Here is a 23709-nt window from a genome sequence, read left to right on the forward strand (position 1 = left end):
ATTTTGTCTCATCTTGTTCCCCTTAACTGAAAATGGTCACAAGTACCAATGACCATTTTCCTGTTGTTTTCAAACTGCCTTAATGAATAGGAATCAGGACTGAACTATTGGAACATGTCTTCTTGGTCTAAAGATTAACGCTGTCTTTTACAGTATGTGGATTAGTTGAGTCGGTGGGCATCCCTAATCTTGAAATGGTTGGGTCCTACCATGCATAAAGATGTTTTTTGTCTTGTTCCTCAAGTCTAAACATTGGAATCTCAGACATCCTAGCATTGCCATATCCTGAAGACATAGACTTCACTGAGCAGAATAATGTGGGTGACTATATTGCTAAAATTATTTAAGGGTGTTTTAGGGAAAACAGCAAGCTTTAGGTGTTAACTGGGCAAAAATTGAGCCTTCATATCCATGTCAGTCACCTGCAGCATCTGTTACAATTTAAGACGCACCAATTAATTGGCCAGAGATCAAAATTGGCCAATTTTCCCTTGATCAGCTCTCATCGGTGATTGGCAGTCAAATACTGAAAAATTTTATTTTTTTGTATTATACATTTAATGCATTAAAACTAAGAACTCTCAATAATAAATCTGTAAATGTATCAAACCACACCATTTACTTTAATGCACTTTTTTAAGTTTAACCAAAATTAGGCAATGCTAGGAACATATGCTGTGATGCATAAATAAGGTCAATCTTGTAATTCCTAATTTTTTATTAGTTTCAAAACTACTACATATATCAAAGAATCTGTAGTACATTTTCCTCTCTTTTATGTGTCGTAGCAAAAATGAATCGGAATCGGTGAGAACCTTATTAGTGGATCTCTAGTTAAAACTCTGAATAATGCATGCCTCTTATTGCTATTGAACTTCATGAGTCTGCCTGGTGCCAGATTATACCTGACATTCAGAAGTCAATTATGGTTTGTGCCTCAACCAGTCAAGGCTGTTGTTTTAACTAAAGGTGGACGTAGCCAATATTGTGTGGCTAATCATAATGCAACAACTGATCTGTATATGACTTGACAACTTGAATTTGTGTTAAAATGTTAATTTCTGTAAAAACACTGCTATAGATTGTGCTTGATGGAATAAGGACACAATAAAACACTTATATAATCATAGCATTTGACACCCAAAATATTCCACCGTATAAGAAAGAATCATTATTGTATTTGTTGAATGGTGGGTCTGATCCAGATCTACAGTATATTAACTGTGTTTACATTTCCCAATGATGATCACAATGGATGAGAGAAAACCCGGTAATAGCCCTCCTCTTTGTGAGATGAGACCTGGATAGGCATATCAAAGAGGTCAGCAAAGCACTACATCTATCAAATCTCAAGACATTCATTGTTCAGTGATAAACAAGAGAGCGGAACAGTATATAAAAATTGTCAATCTGGGTGAGAAATGTTTTTATTTATTTCTTTGAGCAGATGACAAAAAAATTATTGTAATGATCTCATCTAATCGAAAACAATGGAAGCCAGTTAGCATGAGCCTTAGGCTGCATCTGCTTGAACATCCATTGCTGATTAACAAAGTGAGAGCCGCACAATAATGACCAGATTGTGTGTATGTTAAAACTCTAAAAAAGACAGAGGGTGAACTTTATTTCATGGGTTCTGGAAAGGAAGCTCCAACTCCGAATTCATGAAGAGCAGTGTAATTTTAGTCCTGGCAGTGAAACACTGAACCAAACCAGTGGTTTGCTCAGTTGAAGGGTTGGTAACCATTTCATGGGAGTTTATCAGGCATTCTTCTTGTGTTGTCTTGTGGAGCATCCTGTGTCCCTTAGAATGAGCTGGAGAGTGTTGCTGAAGAGAGTGATGTCTGGGTTTCCCTTTTTTACCTGTTACCCCAGTTAGTAGATTTCCGGTAAGAGGAAGACTCTGGGTGGATGTTGTTCTTCATCTACAGTGTGAAGTTTAAGTACATAGATGAAGAGAGGAAGAAGAACAAGCAAAAGAAATAAGGATTTATAATTTTCTCTTACGTAAGGAAAAATGAAGTGGAGGGGTGGAGGAAATATATTTACCAATAATTTTCTTTGCTATTGTATCTGTTGGCATTTTTTGGAAGCTTTACCACAGATTGATCAAACTGCCTCTGAGAGCTTAGGTGTCTGACAGCTCCTAACAAGCACTTTGTGTTGGTGCTGAGACAATACACACAGATGCCAACGTATTTGCAAACAAGGCAGTAATATAGATCTTGTAAACTGTCCAGTTCAGCTGTTAGGTTCCATGAGGTGACTTCCAATGTGACCTATTCAAGTAGGGTTCATTTGTCATGTATGTGTCCTGCCACACAAGAGACATATAATAATCAGTTCAATCAATAGATGGTGGTTGCTCATTGAACTAGTACTGAATAAACATGGAAATGACCTGCTCACCTTATACACAGTGGCTAAATCCTCTTGGGGGTTAATTAGCCACTCAAGACTGCGATTCAATGGAAGTCCATTTTAACAAAATGCCAGTATTGCTCATAAAAGGATTTCTCTTGAAGAGCTTTCTCATTGCTGTTTGTTTGTAAAACATGTTTCCCTTTGTAATGACTCACCTTTCTAATAAAGTAAAAATGCCTGCTGTTATCATCTGGTTTCAATGTGGAGTCTTCAACCCTTCATTCACAAAAGCTGCAGGGTGCCAGGTTCACAAGGCATTGTAAATCCAACTTGTTAATTTGTACATCATAAGTTTTTTTTTTCCACAAATGTGAGCTGTGAAAGTGAGTTCAATGTTCTGCCCTACGTGTTTCTTTTTGCCAGTGATAGAGTTTGGCATTGCTATCACAGTGCCTTGCGTACATATTCATATCCCTTGAACTTTTTCATATTGTTTCCTATTACAAAAAAAAAGCTATGAGTAACGTATTAAAAAAGCTTCAATGTATTTTTATGGTTTTCTGTAATATATCAAAAGAAAGTTGTGCATAATGGCGAAATGGAATGAAGAGGATACATGATTTTCAAATTTTTTTCAAATTAAGTGAAACGTGTGGCAAGTAAAGTAGCTATTTATATTGAGCACACTTTACCCTGATACCCCTAAATAAAATCATGTGCAACCAATTGAATCACAGAAACAGTAAATAATGTTCCTCTGTTTTTGTTTTAATCTCAGTAAAAATAGAACTGTTCTGTGAAGGTCTCCGAGGTTTGTTAGAGACCATTTGTTAACTAATATAGGTTAGGGTGTAGCTTTAAATCAGTGAAGTTCAGGAGGGAGAATCTGTTGACAAGACAACTATTAGTTCTGCACTCCATAAATCTGGCCTTTAAAAAAGAGTGGCAAGAAAAACTCAATAAGATGTCTTATTGCACATAACCTTGAACACACTTCCCCACCATAAAACATGGTGGTAGCGGCATCATACTCATCATTTTGTCAGTAAGGATAAGCCTGTTGGTCAGAGTTGATGGAAATACTTTTCAGACTATTAAACCATATATCCATTTCTTTTCTTCACTATTTTGTGTTGGTCTATATATAAAATCCCTACAAAATACATAGTTTGTGTGTGAAATCTCACAAAATGTAAATTATGTTTAAGGGTGTGAGTACTTGTCCAAGGCACTTTATGTCTGCCTCTTGGTTACTGACTTCCATTAACAAAATGTTTATTTTCTAATTCTGAAATTAAACATTCAGAAATAAAATTGTTTGAGGTTCTAAGAAACTTCTAGTTTTGTTGTTTGGTGATGCTGGACTTTTTGGACCTTTGTGTATTGCTCATTTCAGAATCAACTTTGAAGCAAGTCTTTGAGAGGTGTCTGCTCACTTCAGGTGGTCTGTTCATGTCTCAGTGATTTCTTCTTGGAGCCCCCCATGTGTTTTTCTTCATCAGTCTAAGTTTTTCTTGCATATGCGAAAGAGCCAACGACAGTTTGACTGGCATACTGTCAGACAGGTGATGCCTATCCAGTGCTGGAGCATCGGCCCTTTCCTGAGAGCTTGTATGCGCAAGAGTGTGTATAAAAAGCAGGGGTATTGTCAGGACGTGACCGGCACACTTTGCATGTTCTGCTCGAGACAGGTGCTCCTGGGTGAGCACTGGTGCATGACAGTTGCCTTTCATTGCTGTCTTCTCTACACTTAACCCCTGACCAGCTCTCCTTTCTTCCTCTGGTTCGTCATCTTCTTTGCCTTCTTCCTCTCTGCCATTTTTCTCCACGTCTGACCTCTTATCCTGATGCTTTCCTCTGCCGTCCTAAGTGATGGACTGGGAAAGCTAGGATGCAGCTCGCATTTTGTATGTGCTGGTGAGGAGGTAAAGCAGGCTTGTCACAAACCTAACGCTGTCAGGCCTCGGAAAATTCAGCCGTCCAGACCAAACTGCACAAACACACTCGTTTCCACCCGCCTTTACACCCACACTTTTTGTTCAGCAGTCCGTAATTCCATCCACAGGCACCGTCGAGCACTTGATCAAACGTGCATAAAGAAAGGAGCCCTTGGCTGATTCCCATCCCCTCTCTTCCTATCCTAATGTAGGCAGATTTTTCCCGTCTTTTGTCTGTTTCTTCAGCACTGTTTATTCAGATGAGCCTGTCTGGAGGGCAGCAGGTCACATCCACTTGCCTGGCTAAGATGATCCTGAATTGAGGGCTGTCTCCTGTGAGATGAAGAGAGAAAAAACACAAGCAGGGGTTAGGCAGGGCTGCAGAGCAGTCATGTCAGGTCTGTTTTTGGACTGTTTAGCTATGTGTGCGTGTGTGTGTGTGGATGCAATGGCAGGGGTATGGGTTAGAGAGTTTGAGGGTTCACTTGTCAACCCTTGTGTCATGCTTGCCCTGGCCCTGCTATGTAGAGGGCATCCACTGTCATTTGTTGCAGGACTGTTTGAAGTGGAGTGAGCCACAGAAGCATAAAAAGTAGTCAGCAGTCTGTAAGCTCCCAGGTCCCATGATGTACCACATAGTCATTTAAAAGTGCAAATATCTGCTAGAAAAAGTCCCCCTTAAAGTGACACCAAAGTTTGAGTCTTCTCCTGGATGCACTCTTATCGGCTATTTTATAAGGCACACCTGTTCAGTTGCAGCTGAACACAAACTGGAGTCAATCACCTGGCAGCAGCTCAATGAATTTAGATGCCTGGAGAAAATGACTTGGTGAAGCTCAAACATAGCATGAGAAAGGGGAAGAAACATGGCATGGCAAGTGAATGAAGATTCTCTGATTGTTGGTATCAAAAGGGCTGGCTTGAATATTTTATAAATTGCTGATCTGTTTGAATTTTCACTGATAACCATCTCTCAGTCTTGCACAGAAACAGAAGATATGCAGTGAGCGGTGTTTGTGTGGACAAAAATACCTTGTTGATGTCAAAGGTTAGAGCAGTATTTACAAACTGGCTCAAAATGTAGCTCAAATAAACACTTCTTACAACCAATGTCTGCAGAAGAACATCTCTGAATGCACAAAAAGTCAAACCTTGGACCAAATGGGCTCCAGCAGCCGACAACCACATTGGGTGACACTCCTGTCAGCTAATAACAGGAATCTGTGGCCCACAGAATTGGATAATAACAGATTTGTAAGACATTGCCTGGCCCTATGAGTCTCGATTTCAGCTGTGGCATTCAGATGGTAGATCAGAATTTGGCATAAACAACATGAAGCATGGATCCATTCTGCCTTGTATCACCGGTTCAGGCTGGTGGATGTGGAGTAAATGGTGTTTCAGCCATCATCTCTGGGCCACCTCTGAAAAGATAATACAATATGTGACAATACTTAAATAATCTCAAATTGTTTTTTGTTTTTCAAAATGTCAACAAAGTCACCTTACAGTTTTGGAATGTGTTTGTGAATGTGAAATTGGAGATTCACACAATAGATGGGTATCTGGGAACTGGTGGTCTGTCCAAGGTGTACCCTGCCTCTTGCCCAATGACTGCTTGAGATAAGCAGTCATTGGGCAGCCATTGTCCAAACAAGGGTTTGGATTGATGGATGAATGGATGTGCAGCCGACAAATCTGCTCAAACTGTGTGATGCTACGATCTCAGAATGGACCAATATCTGTAAGAACTGTTTCTGACACCTTCTTGAATGTTTGCTGTGAAGAATTAAGGCAGTTCTGACTACAAGAGGATGTTGAATTTGGAACGGTCACAATGTACCTAATAAAGTGGCCTTTTTACCTCCTTCTTAACTGTTTATTCAAAGTGGAGACATTTTTCAATTCCACTGTGAGAAATAAATGTGTTGATTTCTGTTGTAGTCTTTGAGCTTCATCATTTGGATTAAAGTCGTTCTTGAGGCCAGCTCTAGAGAAACACACTCAGTAAGCTTCTGGTTTTCCTACACTTATTCTAAACTTCCAAGCTTTGTGTTTGCTATCGCAGGTTTGTATGCATCTTTCATGTGACATGCATCTCCTACATTCTTCCCACCATAGGAAAAAAAACAAAAAAACTGTTAAGACCCCCTTAAATTTGTTGTTGGAGTGTCAGTGAAGACAGGAGTGCCAGGCAAGCTGAGCTTAATCCAACAACAGCCCGTCTGCTACATTGTAGAGGCGCTATCGGCGGGCAAGTGGACCCATTCGCTGCAGCTATTGTCATATATAAGATGGACTCATGTAAATGCAGTGACAGGCTAGTGTCGCAGCTGACTGACAGTGCAGAGAGATTGGGGTAATCTAACTGACTGATTTGAGGCATACGCTGACTCTCCTGTCCCCGTAACTCCTAAGAAATAGACAGCTTGAGCAGAGTTATCGGTGTTTGTAAGTCCTTCTGCTGCACTGGGATGACAATAGGGATTAGTGCCAAGGTTCTTTAAACTGTTTTATTTTTTTATTTTACTTTTGGGAGGGGGGAAGGGGAGCCTTATCGGTGTCTTGGCAGGATGCTGCCGCAACCAGCTTTTCTTGACTGTCAATTAAAGAGGGGATCATTAACTTCAAGGGTATAAATGTTCTAACACTGGTATTACGTTGGAAAGCTAAGTCGCTGACAGATGTTGCAACTTTAATTCTCCACTTGTTTTTTTGTCCTTTAATTAATTTATGTATCACTATTCGGGTTTTAAATATTTTTTCCTCCTGTCGGCTCTTTGTTAGTCTGTAATCTTAGTTACCATGCTAGTCGCAAAGACGATTGGGCTTTGTCACTTGCCTGTGTTTCTTAGAGGGTTCAATCGGCTAATGTATTCAATATCATCCAAACTGAAAGGTAAACAGTATCTAATGGCGCACGTGTTCCTGCACTGCCTCAGTGCAGCCTAAAGGCATTGGGTGGATGGAGCACAGCATGCATGCCTGTACTTCCCCAGGCTTTTCAGAGGGACCCAGGCACCTGGAATGGTGCTTGATGAAAACAAAACGAGCTCAGCTTGTATCTCTGTACACGCGTGGTTGTTTGGGTGGTAAACAATTGTAGCGTGCTACTTTGGGCTTTTCTTTTGCAAGCTTTATTTGGCGGTTGTGAAGCATCTGTGTGACAGCTGTGGTTTAGGTTCTCAGGCACAGAGCTGCGACGGGACACTATAAGGAAGGTGTATGCTGATGGTAGCTACACGGAGAACGAAGGGAAACTAGAGGCGGAGAAACATTAAGGGGAGTAGGAGAGAGACAGGCGACAGAGACTGCTAATGGGCAAAGTCTCTTCATCCACCGCCACTACCATCACAGCAGCCGCCCCACTCTTTTATGACAGCTCCTTTCCTTTGTTCTACCTGTCGACCCACTCTCTGCTGGGGATTCATGACAAGTTTTCGCTGGCTGATCAAACGTTGTGTTGACACCTGATTAGGATATAGTGCATGTTTACAGTCCTGCATGGCGAGGACACCCCCTACCCCATCTTTTTCTAGACAACAAGGGAGACTTCACCTTGACTAATTAAATTTGCACCTGCAACACCAGCTGTGACAGCCACTGGAGGGCTGCATTTATTTATGTCACTCTATACATACTTCCTGTGACGTTTACGGAGGCTGAGTTTGCACTAGCTCGTCTGTTTGCTGTCAGTGTGGGTTTCTCCAATGTCTGTCTTCATTGTGTCTGTGTCCGCTGAGATTTTGGGGATGTGGGGGTGGATTAGTCTTCTGCCATCCAGACAGGTGATGGCACCGGAAGTTGTGGTGCCAGGAGATGGTGAAGTGTAATGTCATGGCTTTACTTCAAGGTTTCTTATGTGTATTGAGGCAAAATTATCTCACTTCTTTCAGATACTTTTGTGATGCTGTTTGTTTAAATGTTGTCTTGTTTTAAAACAAGAACTATAAAAGTGCACCACAGTAAAATTGATTGTGACAAAACTAATTCCCTTTTTAAAGAGAAAATAACTTTATGAAAAGTGAAATACAGTGTTGTATAGATATCTGGGTCCTTCAGATCTCAAGTTGAAAGTGTTTTTGTGTAAAGTTACACACTTTTCATGTTACTGGTTCAGTGTGTGTGCATTCAGTCATGCATTAATGCGCATACACACAGCATTTTTGCTCGTACATGATCTGCCTTTCAGAGCGTGGATGTATCTATCTAAATCAGTGTTAAGAATGTAAAAGGCCACAGCAGCAGCGAGCAGGACATCAGTCACCCGGCAGCAGAAGACAGGGCCCTTGTAATTTGCGGCTCTACCCCCTATCTTAGCCTCCATTCTGCCTCCCCAGCCTTAAATTGACCAAGCTCGACTGCTGGTCATGCTGTATTACATGGGGTAGATGAAGTAATTATTTCTAGGCCACTGACTACAAGCAAGATTAATAGTTTTTGAAACGGCCATAATGGAGGGCTGACCTGCCGTGACATAAGCATTATTTTAAGCTCACCTCCACTCTCATCCCTCTCACCTCTGGGCACCAGCAGAGTGTGATTTATATTTGGGCTAATGAGGGGAGGGGACCTAGGAGCTTGGGGCTGCTGGCCTATCGTGGCAGTGTTACTGGCTCACACAGACAACTGTACTGCACAGACAATGTGGTCACATGAACATAGGTAACTGATTGCTTGCTTGATTGACTTTTTGGATTAGATATAATTAAGATATAACCATTGTAGTTATAAATAAATCTTTTTACATTACGTTGACATCTAAATTGACCCTTGAATAGCTTTCGTTTGGAGTGAATATTTTGCTAGTGTAGGTGCATCTTAATTAGGGCTGCAGCTAATGATTATTTTAGTAATCAAGAATTCTACTGATTCTATCGATTATTCTAATGATTAATCGAGTAATCAGATAAAAAATTGCTAATGGAGCAACACCAGCAGACAGGGCTCAAAGAACCATGAGTGACTGTGCAAACTTTACCCTGGACCTTAAAATTACCTGGATTTTTCTGCATCTTCACTCCTCCCCCAGACTAAATCTAAATGCGATAAGAAATTTACTTTCATCTTCAAAGAGGATGCTCGTGCTCTTCTTTGTACTTGAGTGTTTCCTTTCACTTAAGTTTTCCATTATTATGCATTAATACACCACTCTTTGAAAAGCAGTCTTCTCCATAAATATGTAAGTGATAACATGGTCGAAACAGTTCAGTGTTAAAATTGGGATACATTTATACTACTAACTGAAGGCTACTGATTCTTCTGATTTATTGAGATACACATGTAATATTGAATCCTTCTGCCTCACCCTTTATTCTGTGGTACCGGTTAGATCAGAAAAGCTGGAGAGCTGTCACTAGGTGGCACTTGGACATCACAGAATCAGGTGCCCCCCACCCTTCACTTCACTTCATTTCACCATCCTCTTTCTCCCGCTTTGTTGCCATCTTCACTTCCTCCCTCTCTTCTATGCTAAGTACACCTCAGATGTCAGGATGTTTTATTTTTATTGGATGAGGGGCAATGTAATGCGTTCACCTCCATTCCAGCCAGCTGTTAAATGCTGCGTAACATGGTCTGGCCAGGCTCCGCCCCGTTAACCTCTCGGATTGGCTGCAATAATTAGCAGAAGTGAACAGTAACTTTGGTGCCCAGCGAGCGGCAGCGACAGCTTGCAACTCCTTCACATAGTGCAAACGTGAGCCTTAGTGACTTGGCCCAGGGCCAACTTACCCACATCCCTCCTGGCTTGTGTCAGGTTTTTGAGCTTTAATATTAACTCCCAAACTAAATGCATGCATGAGGTGTGACATCTGCAATTACATTTTCAAATGACTGGGTTCTAGACCTCCAGGATGTTAATCTGTCACCGTTCTGGCTACTGTGAAGTGTGAAAAGGATTAAGATGTTCAGTTCCTGGTAGAATATTTGCCTTTGTTCAGAATGAGTGAGAGAAAAATAAATAAGGAGAAGAGGTAGCTCTTCAAGCAAGACAAGTGCCATCTGCTACACTTCTGGATTTTACTAATGCTATTACAACAAACTTATCTGCTTCTGGATTCTGGGAAGATTGTCTGGGTGTTGCATAAACAGACACATATGATATTCTGCCCTTAATTTAATATTAATCTGAGGTCGCATCATAATGCCGGTTTATCTGGGTCAAAGACTACATGAAATGGGATTAGACCTGTCCTAGATGTGCTGTCCACATCTGTTTTGAGCCATATGTTTTTCTAGTGGTTTAGGATTAAAACTTGGACCACTGGTCTTGCTTCTTTATAGGACCTTATGCAAAAAAAAAAAAAGTGGTTAAATAAATAGGGCAAGAAATAATTCAAGAGATGATCCTACTTCTTTTGGCAAAAATATAACTAAGTTGATTTTGAAAAAGTTGGTAGTCAGGGTAGAAGGGCTGTTCTTGGAAAACTGAAACAGATTGGTTCCTTTCTTTTGTGTTTTATGCGGGCCTTTGATTTTTTTCTATTCCAGAATTGGTGTATTTTAACCCTAAATTGTTTTTTCAAACACTGCATCAAATCTTATCTTTATCATAAGGTGATAATAAACCTCATGATAATTGTCACAGCTGTCAACCAAGCAGGCATTACTCCCATGTCTTAGCCCCTCGTTTACGCTTGACTCCCAACCGTTTTGGGTCGGATTGAGCTTCAGGCTTCATCCCAGATGAAATGCAAGACTCAGTAGTGTCAGAAGATGATCTAATATGGAGCCGGAAGGACACAGAGCTGGGAAATCACCGTCATTTGAAGTGGTTTCTTGTCACGGGATGGGTTTGATCAGCCCATGCGGCTGTACGCAGAGCCGGGTCTTTGCACCGTCTAACAGTGGTACCAGATTAGAGGCACAAGCCACTTTCACTGTGATCAGTCACTCATTCATGGAGACATGCGGCGGGACTGAAATCCTCCTTGCGCACCTCATCTACATTATATGCAAGCTCCTTTGTCGTCGAGCCTACAGTATGGAAATGAGCAGCACTGCTGTTGACAATGATAGTGCATGTTTTCAGAGGTTTCTGTTCTGTTACTGGCGCCGTGCAGCTGTAGTAACACCTTTAGAGATGCCTTCGAGTGAGATACAGTACCAAGATGTTTTGGCCTATATAGCTGTTTGACCTGCCTGAATCCCACTGATCTGTGACATGTTGAGACAATGGTAGTGAGTGTGAAGAGTCTGGCCTTACACCCTCAGACACTGTGTATCGCTAAGTGCTATTGAATTGTTTACTGTCACAAATCACAAACCTTACAATGACCAGATCTGACTGCTGCAAACCCAGTCCGATGGACTACGAGGAGCGTAGCCTGGAACAGGGGATTTTAAACGCTCCACCTGGTTATTGATCACTTCTGCTTCGTTGATGCCATTCCTAGCCGAGGTAACAGAGAAACACTAAGTTTCAAAGTAGGCAAGATGCAGAGGGGAAGGGTAGGTGGCCTTGGTCCAGTGCACCTCTGGTCTGTCCTTGACACTGCCTGTGGGACAGGCCTCGTGGACGCCTCTTGTCTTCGTTGTATGCTCAGCATCCAGCCCCTACAGTTAGCTCACCCTCCCCATGGGCCAGGCTGCACTTTGCACAGCCATATTGATTTTTTTGCAGGGAAAGAGAAAGTGTGGCTGAATGACGAGAGTGAAAGAGGTGGAGGGAGGGGGAAATGGAGAAATCAAGGGAGCTCTCGAAAGCACTGACTTCTCCTTGACTGCACCTCGAGACACGACAACCCTGTTAGAACAACTCAGTGGCCCTGGTGCTTCGATGAAAACTGCTAATCAAAGTCTTTCAATCAAACACTTTTCTGCCTCTCCTCTCCTACCTCCCTCCATCCTCTCACTCTTCCCCCTGACTGAACTGGACCCAGTCTGAATATCAAGGGACTGTATCTGCATTAAAACAGGCCTTTCCAGGTGGAAAACAGCTGACCTCAAGCAAGTTGTAATTTGAAGGTGAAAACTAAAAAGCTTTTCTCGATCGACATAATCTTAATGGAAACATTATGACCTGACCGCAAACTAACAGTTAGAGCAAAATGTGTATCAGGAGTCCTGGCAAATAGGTTCATTCACATTTTGTCTCTTTTGAGAGAAATGGTACTGGTTCAGATCCTGGAGAGGCTTGAAATCCGAATAATCTCTTCAAACAATGCTTTTATCAACATGGGTAACGTTAAAGGATAAGGATTGTTTTATTGTTCACAGGAACTCCTTAGATGTAGTGCAGGTTTCTTTGTGTGAAATACTTTAAGGCAGCTCATATGTTTCTTATAAAGAACATGCTCAGTCAGTTTCTCCTGGATAAATAAAAAAAAGCTGGGTATGATGTGCATCAACAGAACGCTCTTTGCTCTTTGCTTTCCCTCTCTTCTTCTCTACAGATTTGAGCATCTTTTCCCCCCTTTGAGGTGTAGATACGTGTGAAATAGATATGGACACCGCAGGCACATTGAAAAGCACTTAAAGCGAGTGGTCATATGCCAACCTGTCTGAGTCTGGTTTTGTGCATTTGTAAATACCTTTGAATGATTGATCTGGAAACCTGGGTCTTTTTGTAAGTCTGGCAGGTGCATCGAGAGCGATGGAAAGCCCACAAAAACAGATGGGGCCTGAAGTTTCCTTCCCTCTCACCTCCACACACTCCTTAGCTGCTGGGGTTAGTAGTCACCTAAGTAAAAAAACAGATGAGCAGTTCTAAAGTAAAGATAAACACAAGGATGAATAGGACAAGATGTGTGGTAGCATAGCTATAGAAGAATACATACAGTAGATTCTTGGTATAAACAATACATCAGCTGGTCTGCCCTACTGTTAATGGGAAGTTTGGATTATTTTTGTTGTTTATACTTTTCCATTTCTAAAGTGCAACTAAGCTGGAGCCTTGTGGACCAGAACTGTCTTGTGCAGCTTTTTGCAGGTGTTTCAACAGAAATTCCCCTCACAATATGATGTATGACTCACATGCTCATAAGGTGTCCATATTTGTATTTCTGTGTGTGGCTGTGTATGCTGACTGGTAGACGGATGTCAAGCCTGGTCACACTGTGTGGGCGTGTGTACACACCTAATTAATGGCCGGCAGTGGACCCCCCACCACTCTGCTAATGGTTTCAGATCAGTGTTATAAACAGGGCATAAAAGGTCTGCCCAGCGTCATCTTTTTAAATGACTAGCCCGTTCTTCCGGTGGATGGATGGAAGTGGTCTAATATTAATGATCACGTCTCCCACCGCCCTGTCGTGAGGTGAAATCAACGACACAGCCTTCAGCCTCCAACAACAATTAGACTGGAGCTCGCCAGTCTGCCATTTGTTATCGCTCAGCCCACCTGGGCATCCCCCTCTGAACACCTGCTGAACATGACTGTCAATATATACAGAATGCTGTCTGATTTGAAAAAGTGTGCAGTATGTTGTGTTTATTGACGTGCCTTATCTTATTTCTAGGGATATTTATCTTTTTTCCTTGTTTGTTGCTAATCAGAAAATTGGCATCAGATCTAGAAAACAGTCATTGAATATCATGGGTTCTACATAACCCAAAGCCTTATACATATAATATCTGCTGTGTTTTCTGAGAAAAGTTGAAGAATAAGCTATGCATAACAACCAACATATTTTGTTTGTTTGAATAGGGTGCCTCGCATAAAACATACCCTGCAGATGTAAACTAGGCCTACATGCTGAATAGAATCTGTAAATGCATCGCAGGACAAAACACACTGCCTCCCAAAATTTACATTTTAACAAAAAAGTTTCTGAAAACAAACTTTTTAAAGATATTTCTGGCAACATCCTGCTGTGACTGACCTTTGGCTGTCACAGTCCTAATTTATATTCAGTTTCTGCTTCTGAGCAAAAGTATAAAGCCTAGGGGTTACACATTACCAACGCCCCCACTCTGAGGTCAGCTCTCACACATTCCAGTTATCCATTTACCAGTCTGCGCTGTTAGCCATCACACTGGGTCATCATCTTCATTCTGTTAGTCCTTACTGTTTTATGCTAAAGAGGCAGACATTAAATAAATCCACCTTTTAAGTGTCTTTTAAAAGTATTCATACCCCTTAAACTTGTTCACATTATGTCGTAAAAACCACAAATTAGTACAAAGCATTGTCTAATTGTAAAGTGAATGGAAAATGATAAATTGTTTTTTTATTTTTGCATATGCATTCAGCCGCCCTGATAAAATACTTTCTCTGCAATCAAGTCTTTTGCAATATGTCTCCACCAGCTTTGCAAATCAGTTTGAAATTTCCATCGAATATTTTTTGCTCAGTCAGATTGGATGGATTATATCTGTGGGCATCGGTCGTCAAGTCCTGCAAATAAACTTCAAATAAACTTAGGCCTATACTTTGACTGGACCAGCCGAATACTTGACAATGCCTTGATCTAAGCCATTTGATTGTAGCTTTGACTGTATGTTTAGGGTCTCAGGTCTTGCCCACTGTTTACCACCATCCATATTCCCATCAACTCAGACGTCTTCCCTGCCCCTATGTAAGAAAATCATTCCCACCATATGCTGATACTATCATGGGTTAAAACAGTAAATGAGACATCTTATTGCTTTCTGAAAGGCCAGACTTGTGGGCTGGACCATGGCTAGTTGCCCTGTCAGCAGATTCTCCCACCTGAGCTGTGGCACATTGCAGCTCCTAAAGAGTTACCATGGGCCTCTTGGCTGCTTCTCTGATTGATTCTTTCCTTGCCTGGACTGTTTAGCTGGTCAGTTTAGGTGGACAGCCATATCTTGGTAGGTTTGCAGTTGTGTCATACTCTTTCCATTTGCAGATACTATATTGAATAGTACTCTTCCTGAAGCTCTTCACAGATGTTTAATTTATTTTCAGACTAAATTATGTTTACTGCATTTACCAATTCCATGACTTAAGTAGGGAGTTGGTTGTACTGGATATGTTTTTATTTTGTGTCTAGAGAGCTGAATAGAAATTCACTTCACTCTTTTCACATTGTTATTTGGATACAAGCGACTGAAATGAGCTTCCTCTGTAGGGTGGCTTGGCACTCCCTTAGAGATAGGGTGAGGAGCTCGGTCATCTGGGAGGGCCTCGGAGTAGAGCAGCTACTTCTCCACATCGAGAGGAGATAGTTGAGGTGGCTCGGGCCCCTATACCGGATGCTTCCAGGAGGGCTCCATCGGGAGGTGTTCCAGGCACGTCCCATCGGGAGGAGGCCCAAGGGACGCCTTGGGCTTCCCCCGGAGGAGCTGGAAGAGTTGTCTGGGGAGAGGAAAGTCTGGGTGTTTCTACTGAGTCTGCTGCCCCCGCGACCTGGTTCCGGATAAAGCGGAAGACAAAGAGTACGAGTATATGTAAAAAAAACAAAGATATATGAATATATGTCGTTTTCCTCCCACACCACAATGAATCCCAAATATTTCATAAACCCCCGATTAAATACAGTTAGGTTTATGGTTGAAACACAACAAAATGTGGAAAAGTTCAAGGCTTTTGCAGTTTGCAGATGAGTTGAAATGACAAACTTTCATGGAAGTGGAGTGACGTCCATTACCTAAAGACTAATAAATGTCCGCCGTAACGGACATTTATTTGGCAGTTAATCGAACTGCATTCTCTTTTTTTATGCATGCATACTCTCTCTAGGTTTCTGTTAATTTTAAAGATCAAGGCAAGCTTTTTTAACACGTTTTGTCCATCACAAATACAAACACAAAGGTTCTGATGGAACAGACACACCCTGTTCTTCTGTGCGCTCTGTGTTGCTTCACATAAAGATCCCACATTCTTCGACCTGTTGCCAAATGGACAGAAGAGGAAGCTACTTTGATGCTCACAGGCAGCCTGCCTGTTTGACTTTGACATTTTACAGCCAACGTATCCAACTCGATGATTTTTCAAATACCAGTAGCTTGCTGTTTAAATGCAGCACTCCATTTCACAGCCATCTCTCATGACGTCATACCTGTACTGTGGGAGGCTTGTTTGGATTCAAAGGTTTCTGCAAAAACTTGTGCATTGATCAGGATGCTGCCCTCTTTTGGCTGGTCAGAATGTAGACATCTGGGAAGATTGTGAATCCAAGAATTTCTATTTTACTGATGATGTTACTCTAAAAGTCTGCACTGGGTATCAATACAATTTATAGTGAAATCCTAAATAAATCCTAATAACTGATGTCTATTTACTACACCAACCCCTTAAATTTTGAGTGCCCTCTATGTCCCTCATTTGATGCCGTAACAGACTTTTATTAGACAAATTCCACTTGGAATGCGATGCCCCTTCACCGAAGCCTCTTTGCCATAAATGATTACAGATTACTTCTAAAGAAACAGACACAACGTGTTTTTACTGGACCTCCAATGGACTAAGCAGTCAGTTATGTAGCTCACAATAAAAATCTGCAAGCCATTGTAAATGTTTTTAATAGGAACACTGGTGGAATGATTGTTTATACCCTTGCCATCAATTCAGAGATAGGGTCTTTGAATGTTCCTCTTTGCACAAACTTTCTTTATATCATTCAGAGACCTGGCTCTCTCTTATGCTACCTTTTCTTCAGCTCAACCCACAATGTTTCTACATCATTTATATTATTTGGCAATTATGTTTTTGGATCATTATCCTGTTGAAGAATCCAATAATGAAGCATTCCAGCTTTTTTAGGATCGAAAGGTTTATTATGCCATGCACTCTAACAAGGTTCCCAGAGTCTTCAGAAGAGAAACAGGCCCAAAGCATAACAGATGCCCCACCATAATTTGCAGTGGACACAAGATGCTTTTCCATATAGTTATTCTTTGTTTCAGGCTAAATTCACTCTGGGTGTTTGTTGTTGAAAAGCTTGCTCAGCCTCAGAAAATAAATTTTTCTTGCTTCCCTCCAAAACAACTGGTTAGCATGAAGATAGCATCTAATGGTTATTATGAAAACTTTGCCACTTTTTGTAGCAGTTTTCAATGCAAGATTATGCTCCCATAAATAGTATTTTATGCATCTTTACCTAGTGCCAATAAATGTGACCGACGCTGTAAAAGCAGCAGAACATGAAATAGGAAATTAAAATGGATAGTTTTACAATCACAAAATTCCTAAAGCAAAGATGTTAAAATCTGTTTGCTTTTTTTGTTAGCCCCACTTGTGACGTTTTTAGAACACAGGAATTGAAGGGGCAGGCCATGGAGAACTAGGAAAGAGTAAAACATAATTGCTTAATCCACGCTTCATGAGGAGTCATAACCAAATCATAAGTTCACCATGAATTGGGTGTCCCCCATCAGTATTTGTACCAAACACCTTTTTTTTTTATTCCAGTGGCAGACAAAAGTCAGACTCAAGGTGTTTTTATCCCTGCAGCTGTGGAGTTATCTGGCTATTTTGAGCTATTGATGCTAAGCGCTGGACATTAATCTACTTTCTGAGGATCACTTTGAAGAAAGTGTCCACTGGAGTGTCACAGATGTGAAATATATGAAATTATTAAATATATGGTACACACTATGATATCTTTTATAGGCCTAGATCAAAGCAAACCAATTGAGTTCTATTCTACCTAATATGTTTTTCTGTGATAAACAGCCCGGCTGAGGGAATAATCCCATCAAGGACAGGAAAGATTAAAATGAAAAAAGCATCAGATATATCACTTAGCACAGACAGCTTGCACTGCTACCATGAAGCAGTTTTATAGAAATTGGTAATCTTGTTTCTTGGGTCCAAGTTGAAACGCAGACCTTTTTTCGCACCTTTGTGGCTTTTTTTTCTCTTCCTTTTAGAATCAGTACCAGACATGCAGACAGGAAGACAGACACAGCAGCTCTCTAATGCTGTGAGAGTCCATCTGCCTCAGAGGGCTCCGGTAACTTCCTGACTTTGGCTTTTTTCTGTGGAATTTCGTAGTAGGCCGATGTATTTGACATGTTTGTGACAGCTTTGGTTGTGCGTGTTTCAGGCTGAGGCATCACGCTCGCAACTCCAGCAGTGCATTATTCAGGGAACTCATAAATGTGTGTGCACATCTATAGGACCCTCTTTTTTCTCAGCAAAAGATAAAACTGACTAGAAGTATTTTATTATAAATACATTAAAAAGTAAGTGAATGGCAAAATATGGATTTTACCAAACACATGGCTGATAGATGGCATAGATAAATACACATGCGCACATACACACACACACATACACACACACACACACACACACACACACACACACACACACATACAACAGTAGGCCAGAGTCTCACCTTGATATCTTCTGCTTCTGTCATGGGTTAGACTTTGACACCAATGAATGCATGTCAGGTTGTCAATTTCTTCCAAAAGCCTTTGAATGCAGCCTAGTCATGAATAGTGCATGTTGTTTTTTTTTTTTTAAGTTCCAACTGTCTGCAGGTCTGTTTTTGTTTGTTCCAGAATAATTTGGAAGGCCTGTACACTCTCATGCATCCTTTAAGAAAACTTCCAGCAGGTGTTGTGTTGTTTAGCCTAAGGTGCAGATTCAGCCCTGAAGGTAGATTCGTCAAACTGCCTTAAACCAGATGCCCTCCCATTTCTTCTGCCTCCGTTATTGGGATCTTTTCTTTTTCACCCCCTTCTGTCTTTAATGCTCAATCCTCCCCCACTTGCCCCATTTCTGATCCCTCCCTCCCTTGAGTCGGGACACACTGTAATGCACTGTAATGTTTATGAGCAAGACATTTTATTTCGCTCTTAAAAGTCAGGAAATATTTTGGCAGCTGTCTCCTGTATTCCCTGCAGCGTGCCACATAAGGTCTTTGGCAGTATTAGAGAAGGCAAAATGTTGGACGCATGCTGTAAATGTCGCTAAAATATACACGCTGCCTTTCCCCCCCTAAACTGTTACAAATGTTTGGTAGTTGAAGAGCATGCCATTCATCTTTAAAGATGTAAAAAGTCAGTGGTGTGCTGGTGACATTTCACCTCCCTGCTGTAGGAACACCATGTGGAGTGTGTGTGCACCTGTGGAGAATGATTGTCCACATATGCACATAGAGACAGCGCTGCTGTGGGCACGTATCCTCCTCCTGTGAGACAGGAAGAAAGGCAGAGAATTACTATTTGGGCCTGCAATATTTTTTGCCGGTTGCTGTTTGATTTTTGGGTCAGAAAGGAATGTAGCCCCATGAACACGTTTTACTCAAAAGGTTTTAGGTTTTATTGGAGGTGCTCTGTATGGAGGTGGGTATAGACAGCCAAGGACAGCACTGTCTTCGGTTATTAATGGTAAAGATAGTAAAGATGTGTAAAAACTAAAAATAGGTTAATCCTTAATGAGCATAATTTCACAGTAAAAAATGTATACAGCCTTTAATTTGGGTAGATTTTTTCAGCGGGTAAAAAAAAATACGAAATGTATCAATAGAATATTATTTTGTCTTTTCTCTTATAGCATTTCACAGGGTTAGAGAGGGAATTTGGTATATTCCTTTTTTACAGTCTCTTTAGATCATCCAGAACCCTTGGTTCTCTCCAATTCCCTCTTCTCTTCATCTCACTCTGAAGGGTTTCTATAGGATTTAGATTTGGGGAAGAAGGTTAATTTTTGTGCCGTTTCTGTCTTGATGTGGCAACATGCTTTGGATCATTATCCCGCAGATAGACCCCATGACGACCCGTTTTCAAATCTTTAAGAGAAGTCACCAGATGTTTCATTTCAAAAGGCCTTGTAAGAGTTTATGATATTGTGCCCTCTCACCAGTTTCTCAGGGTTTTAGAAACAGGCTCACAGCATCACTAATCCTCCACCTTTTTAACAGTTGGCACATGGTACTTTTCCCATTATTTCCTAACTGTGATCTTTGCAGTTTTTGACCTCCCTTATGGTCCTTCTCTCTGCGCATGATACCAAGATAAGCTTTGGTCTTTGTCCATTCTGTTCATGACTGTTTCATTTCTTTTAACCATTTTTATTATTTCTCTGATAGTAGATATGGGCAGTTTACTCCAGTAGCTCTTTTTTCTGAGCCATTTACTGACTTTTGAAGATAAACCCACATCTGCCTTACTTTAATGGCCTGTTTTTTTGTCTTTCCTATGTTGAAGAGTGTCAGAGAGAACATTGCCTCCTGTGTTATATCATATGAATTATTACTTATAAAAAGTACATAGATAATCTACAAAATAAGCAATACAATTTTTTATTTTTTATATATTTTCTAGGAATTGTTAGGGGACACAAATGATTTTGTTAAAAAAATATTTTATAACATTTCTTAATAATGTTTTTATTTCCCCTCAGTGAATAAATGTGCTCAGATTAGGGGTTTTAGTTTTCTAAATTGTTTTAGACATTTTATTTGGCTTTTTCCACATCTTACCAGGGAGAACACCAATACATGAAGAGTATGCTATACATGAAACAGATACATGAAAAGAAAATGTAGTTTTCAGGATTAGATCTTTGTTTCCTGGTAGCAGAAAGTATGTGTGTTTGTCAAATGTTTGTCTTATTGTTTTTTTTTACTTTTAAAGGGATTTGCACTTTTTTTTTTTCAAAATTATTTGACAAACGGTAAAGTTATGAACCATGAAACGACATCGACATGTGAGTGGGATAAACATATCTATCAGTTTCTTTTAATTATCTGTTTTTCACAGAGGCGAAGGCTACTGCATGAGTTGGGAGACAAGAAGATCCCCTTTCTGGGACCTTCAAATCGTGGTTTTCAGCAGCTGGTGAGTTGGTCCTATGTCTGAATGATGCTAACATGATTACCTATGATAAAAATTGTTTTACATACTTATACAGATAGTAATATAGATTTGGTAAGGCCTTTGTTGTTCTTATGTCATGGTTATGGACATTGTTTTTGTAGTGGGATTCAAGTTACTCTGGCTTGGTGTTGAGGAAATCGTGTTCAGTTCCTGCTGAACTCCACTGCCGGGTTCAGGCGGCTCTGCTCACCCTCAGAAGGAAGGGTTGTCTCCTGAAGGATCTGGTTCGTGTCCGTGATCGAGATGTGTTCACCGCCGTGTCACGAGCACTGCTGGGTGAGCCTGGCCATACCTACCGCTATCTGGACACCCGGCTCTTTGCCATCCCCTGGCACAGTGAGGACACAGAGGTCAAAGGACAAAACTGCTGTGATCCCGATTTGAGGATCGCTTGTAAAGCATTGTGGGAGCTTAATACGTTCCTCTGTTCTGATGTGTCTCAGCTGAAGGAGGGAGACCGGTTGGCACAATGTGGAAAGGTCGAAGGAGAAGCAAAAGTATTCGAAGAGGGTGAGACAGAGTCTAAACACAGTGAAGACTCCAAGAATAGTGAAGGAGAGGACTCAGAGTCCAGACAAAGTGAGGAGGGGGACACAGAGTCCAAGCACAGCGAGGAGTGGGACATTGAGTCCAAGCACAGCGAAGAAGGATGCTCTGGGTCAAAACAAGAAGGTGGGTGGGAGACTGAGGAGGGTGAGTCATCCCAAGCTAAACCAAGTGAAACTAGTGTTCCATGCCCCGGCTGGACAACGGAGGCCTTCAGTGGGACAAAGGCTGAACCTGTGGGACTAGAGACCCAGGAGAAGCCTGTGGCACAACTAAAGCACAGTCTGTCAGATTACCACATTCAGGACAAAGAGAAACATGCAGGTGGGCAGGGCTGTTCTCAGCCCAGTCCCCCACAGGTGCACACTAGTCCAGTCAAGTTCAACGTCACCTTACTCAACTACATGGACCCAACACAAATGAGCCAGCTCAAAGAGGAACCGTACTACGGCATGGGGAAAATGGCAGTAGGGTGGCACCATGATGAGAACCTGATTACTCATTCACCAGTGGCTGTATACAACTATAGTTGCCATGACGACAAAGGTAAGGTTTAAAGTAAAATAAAGAAGTTCATCTGAGTAAAACAGAATGTCAATGAAAATAATTAATTCAAAAACTGAAATGTATGTGCTGGTACATCTTAAAAAGTTTGAATATCATGAAAAAGTCCAATATTTTTTGTCACTCGTTTCATAGAGTGAAAGACTTCAAGCCTCTATTTCTTGTAAATTTGATGATTATGGTCAACAGATAATGAAAACCCAAAATTCAATGTCTCAGAAAATGCCAATATCGTGAAAAGTTAAATATGTGGAACTTATGATGTCAGCCAATTGACTCCAAACACCTGCAAAGGTTTTCTGAGCCTCTAAATGGTCTCTGGCTCAGGAGTGGCTTAGCAGAAGTAATTCAACATTTGTAGCTCATGTCCTGTTGCTTGCACACCATTTTCTACAATACGTTTTCCTTTCATTCAACTTTCCATTAATATACTTGATACAGCACTCTGTGAACAGCCAACATCTTTAGCAATGGCCTTTCCTGGCCCACCTTTCCTTTAGAGGGTGTCAGTGACTGTCTGCTGGATCGAGTAAGCAGTCTTCCTCATGATTGTGTAGGTGATAACATGGCCATTACCTAATATTTCTGGGAGAAAAAATTATTATTTTTTTGTCTGTTATAATGCTCCTTTCTAAGAAAATTGACTTAAATTACTTGCATAAATTCTGTTTTCGATTTTATTCTAATTTGTTGAGATGCATCTGTAAATTAGGTGGTAAGTAAGTAATGAATCTAAAATTGATAAACTATTCTAAATTTAACATGCAAATAACTCCTACTTTAGTACTAAAAACGAAGAATCATATTCCTCCTCCACTCATCCAAGTCACTTATCTCTGTTGCTGGGTGGTGGATCAGATGCAGGTAACCTTGTATATTAAGGCCCTGCAGCTTTCTACAGCGGCTGTAGACAAGGCCTCTGGTGAGGCAACCATCAGATCCATCTATGTGATAGTGTCAGGGAATTATCAAATGTCATCACCAGTTCGCCGCTGACAGTCTTATCGCTGCCTGTGCGTTGGGAGATCACAGACATTTGAATCTGAGCCCTTAACATCGGCTCAATGGCGCAGTCTAACAACAGGCCTTATCGCAAGCGCTACATCTCATCTAAATCATTTCCCCGAGAAATGATCGATGTGCAATTAACTGATATGGAATAATGAGCCCCAGTTTGATAAGTGTTCCTAGACTGTACCATTTGGATAATACGATGTCTCCTAATTACCGAGTGCATACACTCTCAAGACCTAATAGTGTTTGCTGATTGACTTGATAAAGAGAAAGAGAGAACTTTGTTTTTTAGAACAGATGCAAAACAAACTAGCACAGAACACAGGTAAAAATGTGTTTTATTTAAAATAAGGATAGGTCTTCGAAAGGTCTCCGTACGTTTTGTGCATTTAAATCTCAGAAGAATTTGAATGCAGTCAATACTTATATAGATAGATATAGATACTATAACGACCTTTTACTGCAATAACAGTTACAAGTATTTTAAGGCAATTGTACCTGCTTTGCACATCTATAGACTGAAATGTTTGCCCATTTTTTATTG

At 40.9% G+C, this 23709-nt stretch overlaps 1 protein-coding gene across 3 annotated transcripts in view; it reads left to right on the forward strand.

Moving 5' to 3' along the window:
• fto (FTO alpha-ketoglutarate dependent dioxygenase) overlaps positions 1-23709 on the forward strand; it is a 172731-nt gene that overhangs the window by 9359 nt on the left and 139663 nt on the right. For 2 of the 3 annotated variants that reach the window (XM_047363956.1, XM_047363958.1), the window contains exons 2-3: positions 20925-21002; positions 21143-22133. In XM_047363956.1, coding sequence (XP_047219912.1) covers positions 20925-21002; positions 21143-22133 — 1069 coding nt within the window. Of the gene's footprint in view, positions 1-18084; positions 18164-20924; positions 21003-21142; positions 22134-23709 lie in introns of those variants that run through there. The other variant, XM_047363957.1, reaches the window with a different exon arrangement.

The sequence above is a fragment of the Girardinichthys multiradiatus genome, chromosome 4, assembly GCF_021462225.1.
Source record: "Girardinichthys multiradiatus isolate DD_20200921_A chromosome 4, DD_fGirMul_XY1, whole genome shotgun sequence".
NCBI lineage: Eukaryota > Metazoa > Chordata > Actinopteri > Cyprinodontiformes > Goodeidae > Girardinichthys > Girardinichthys multiradiatus.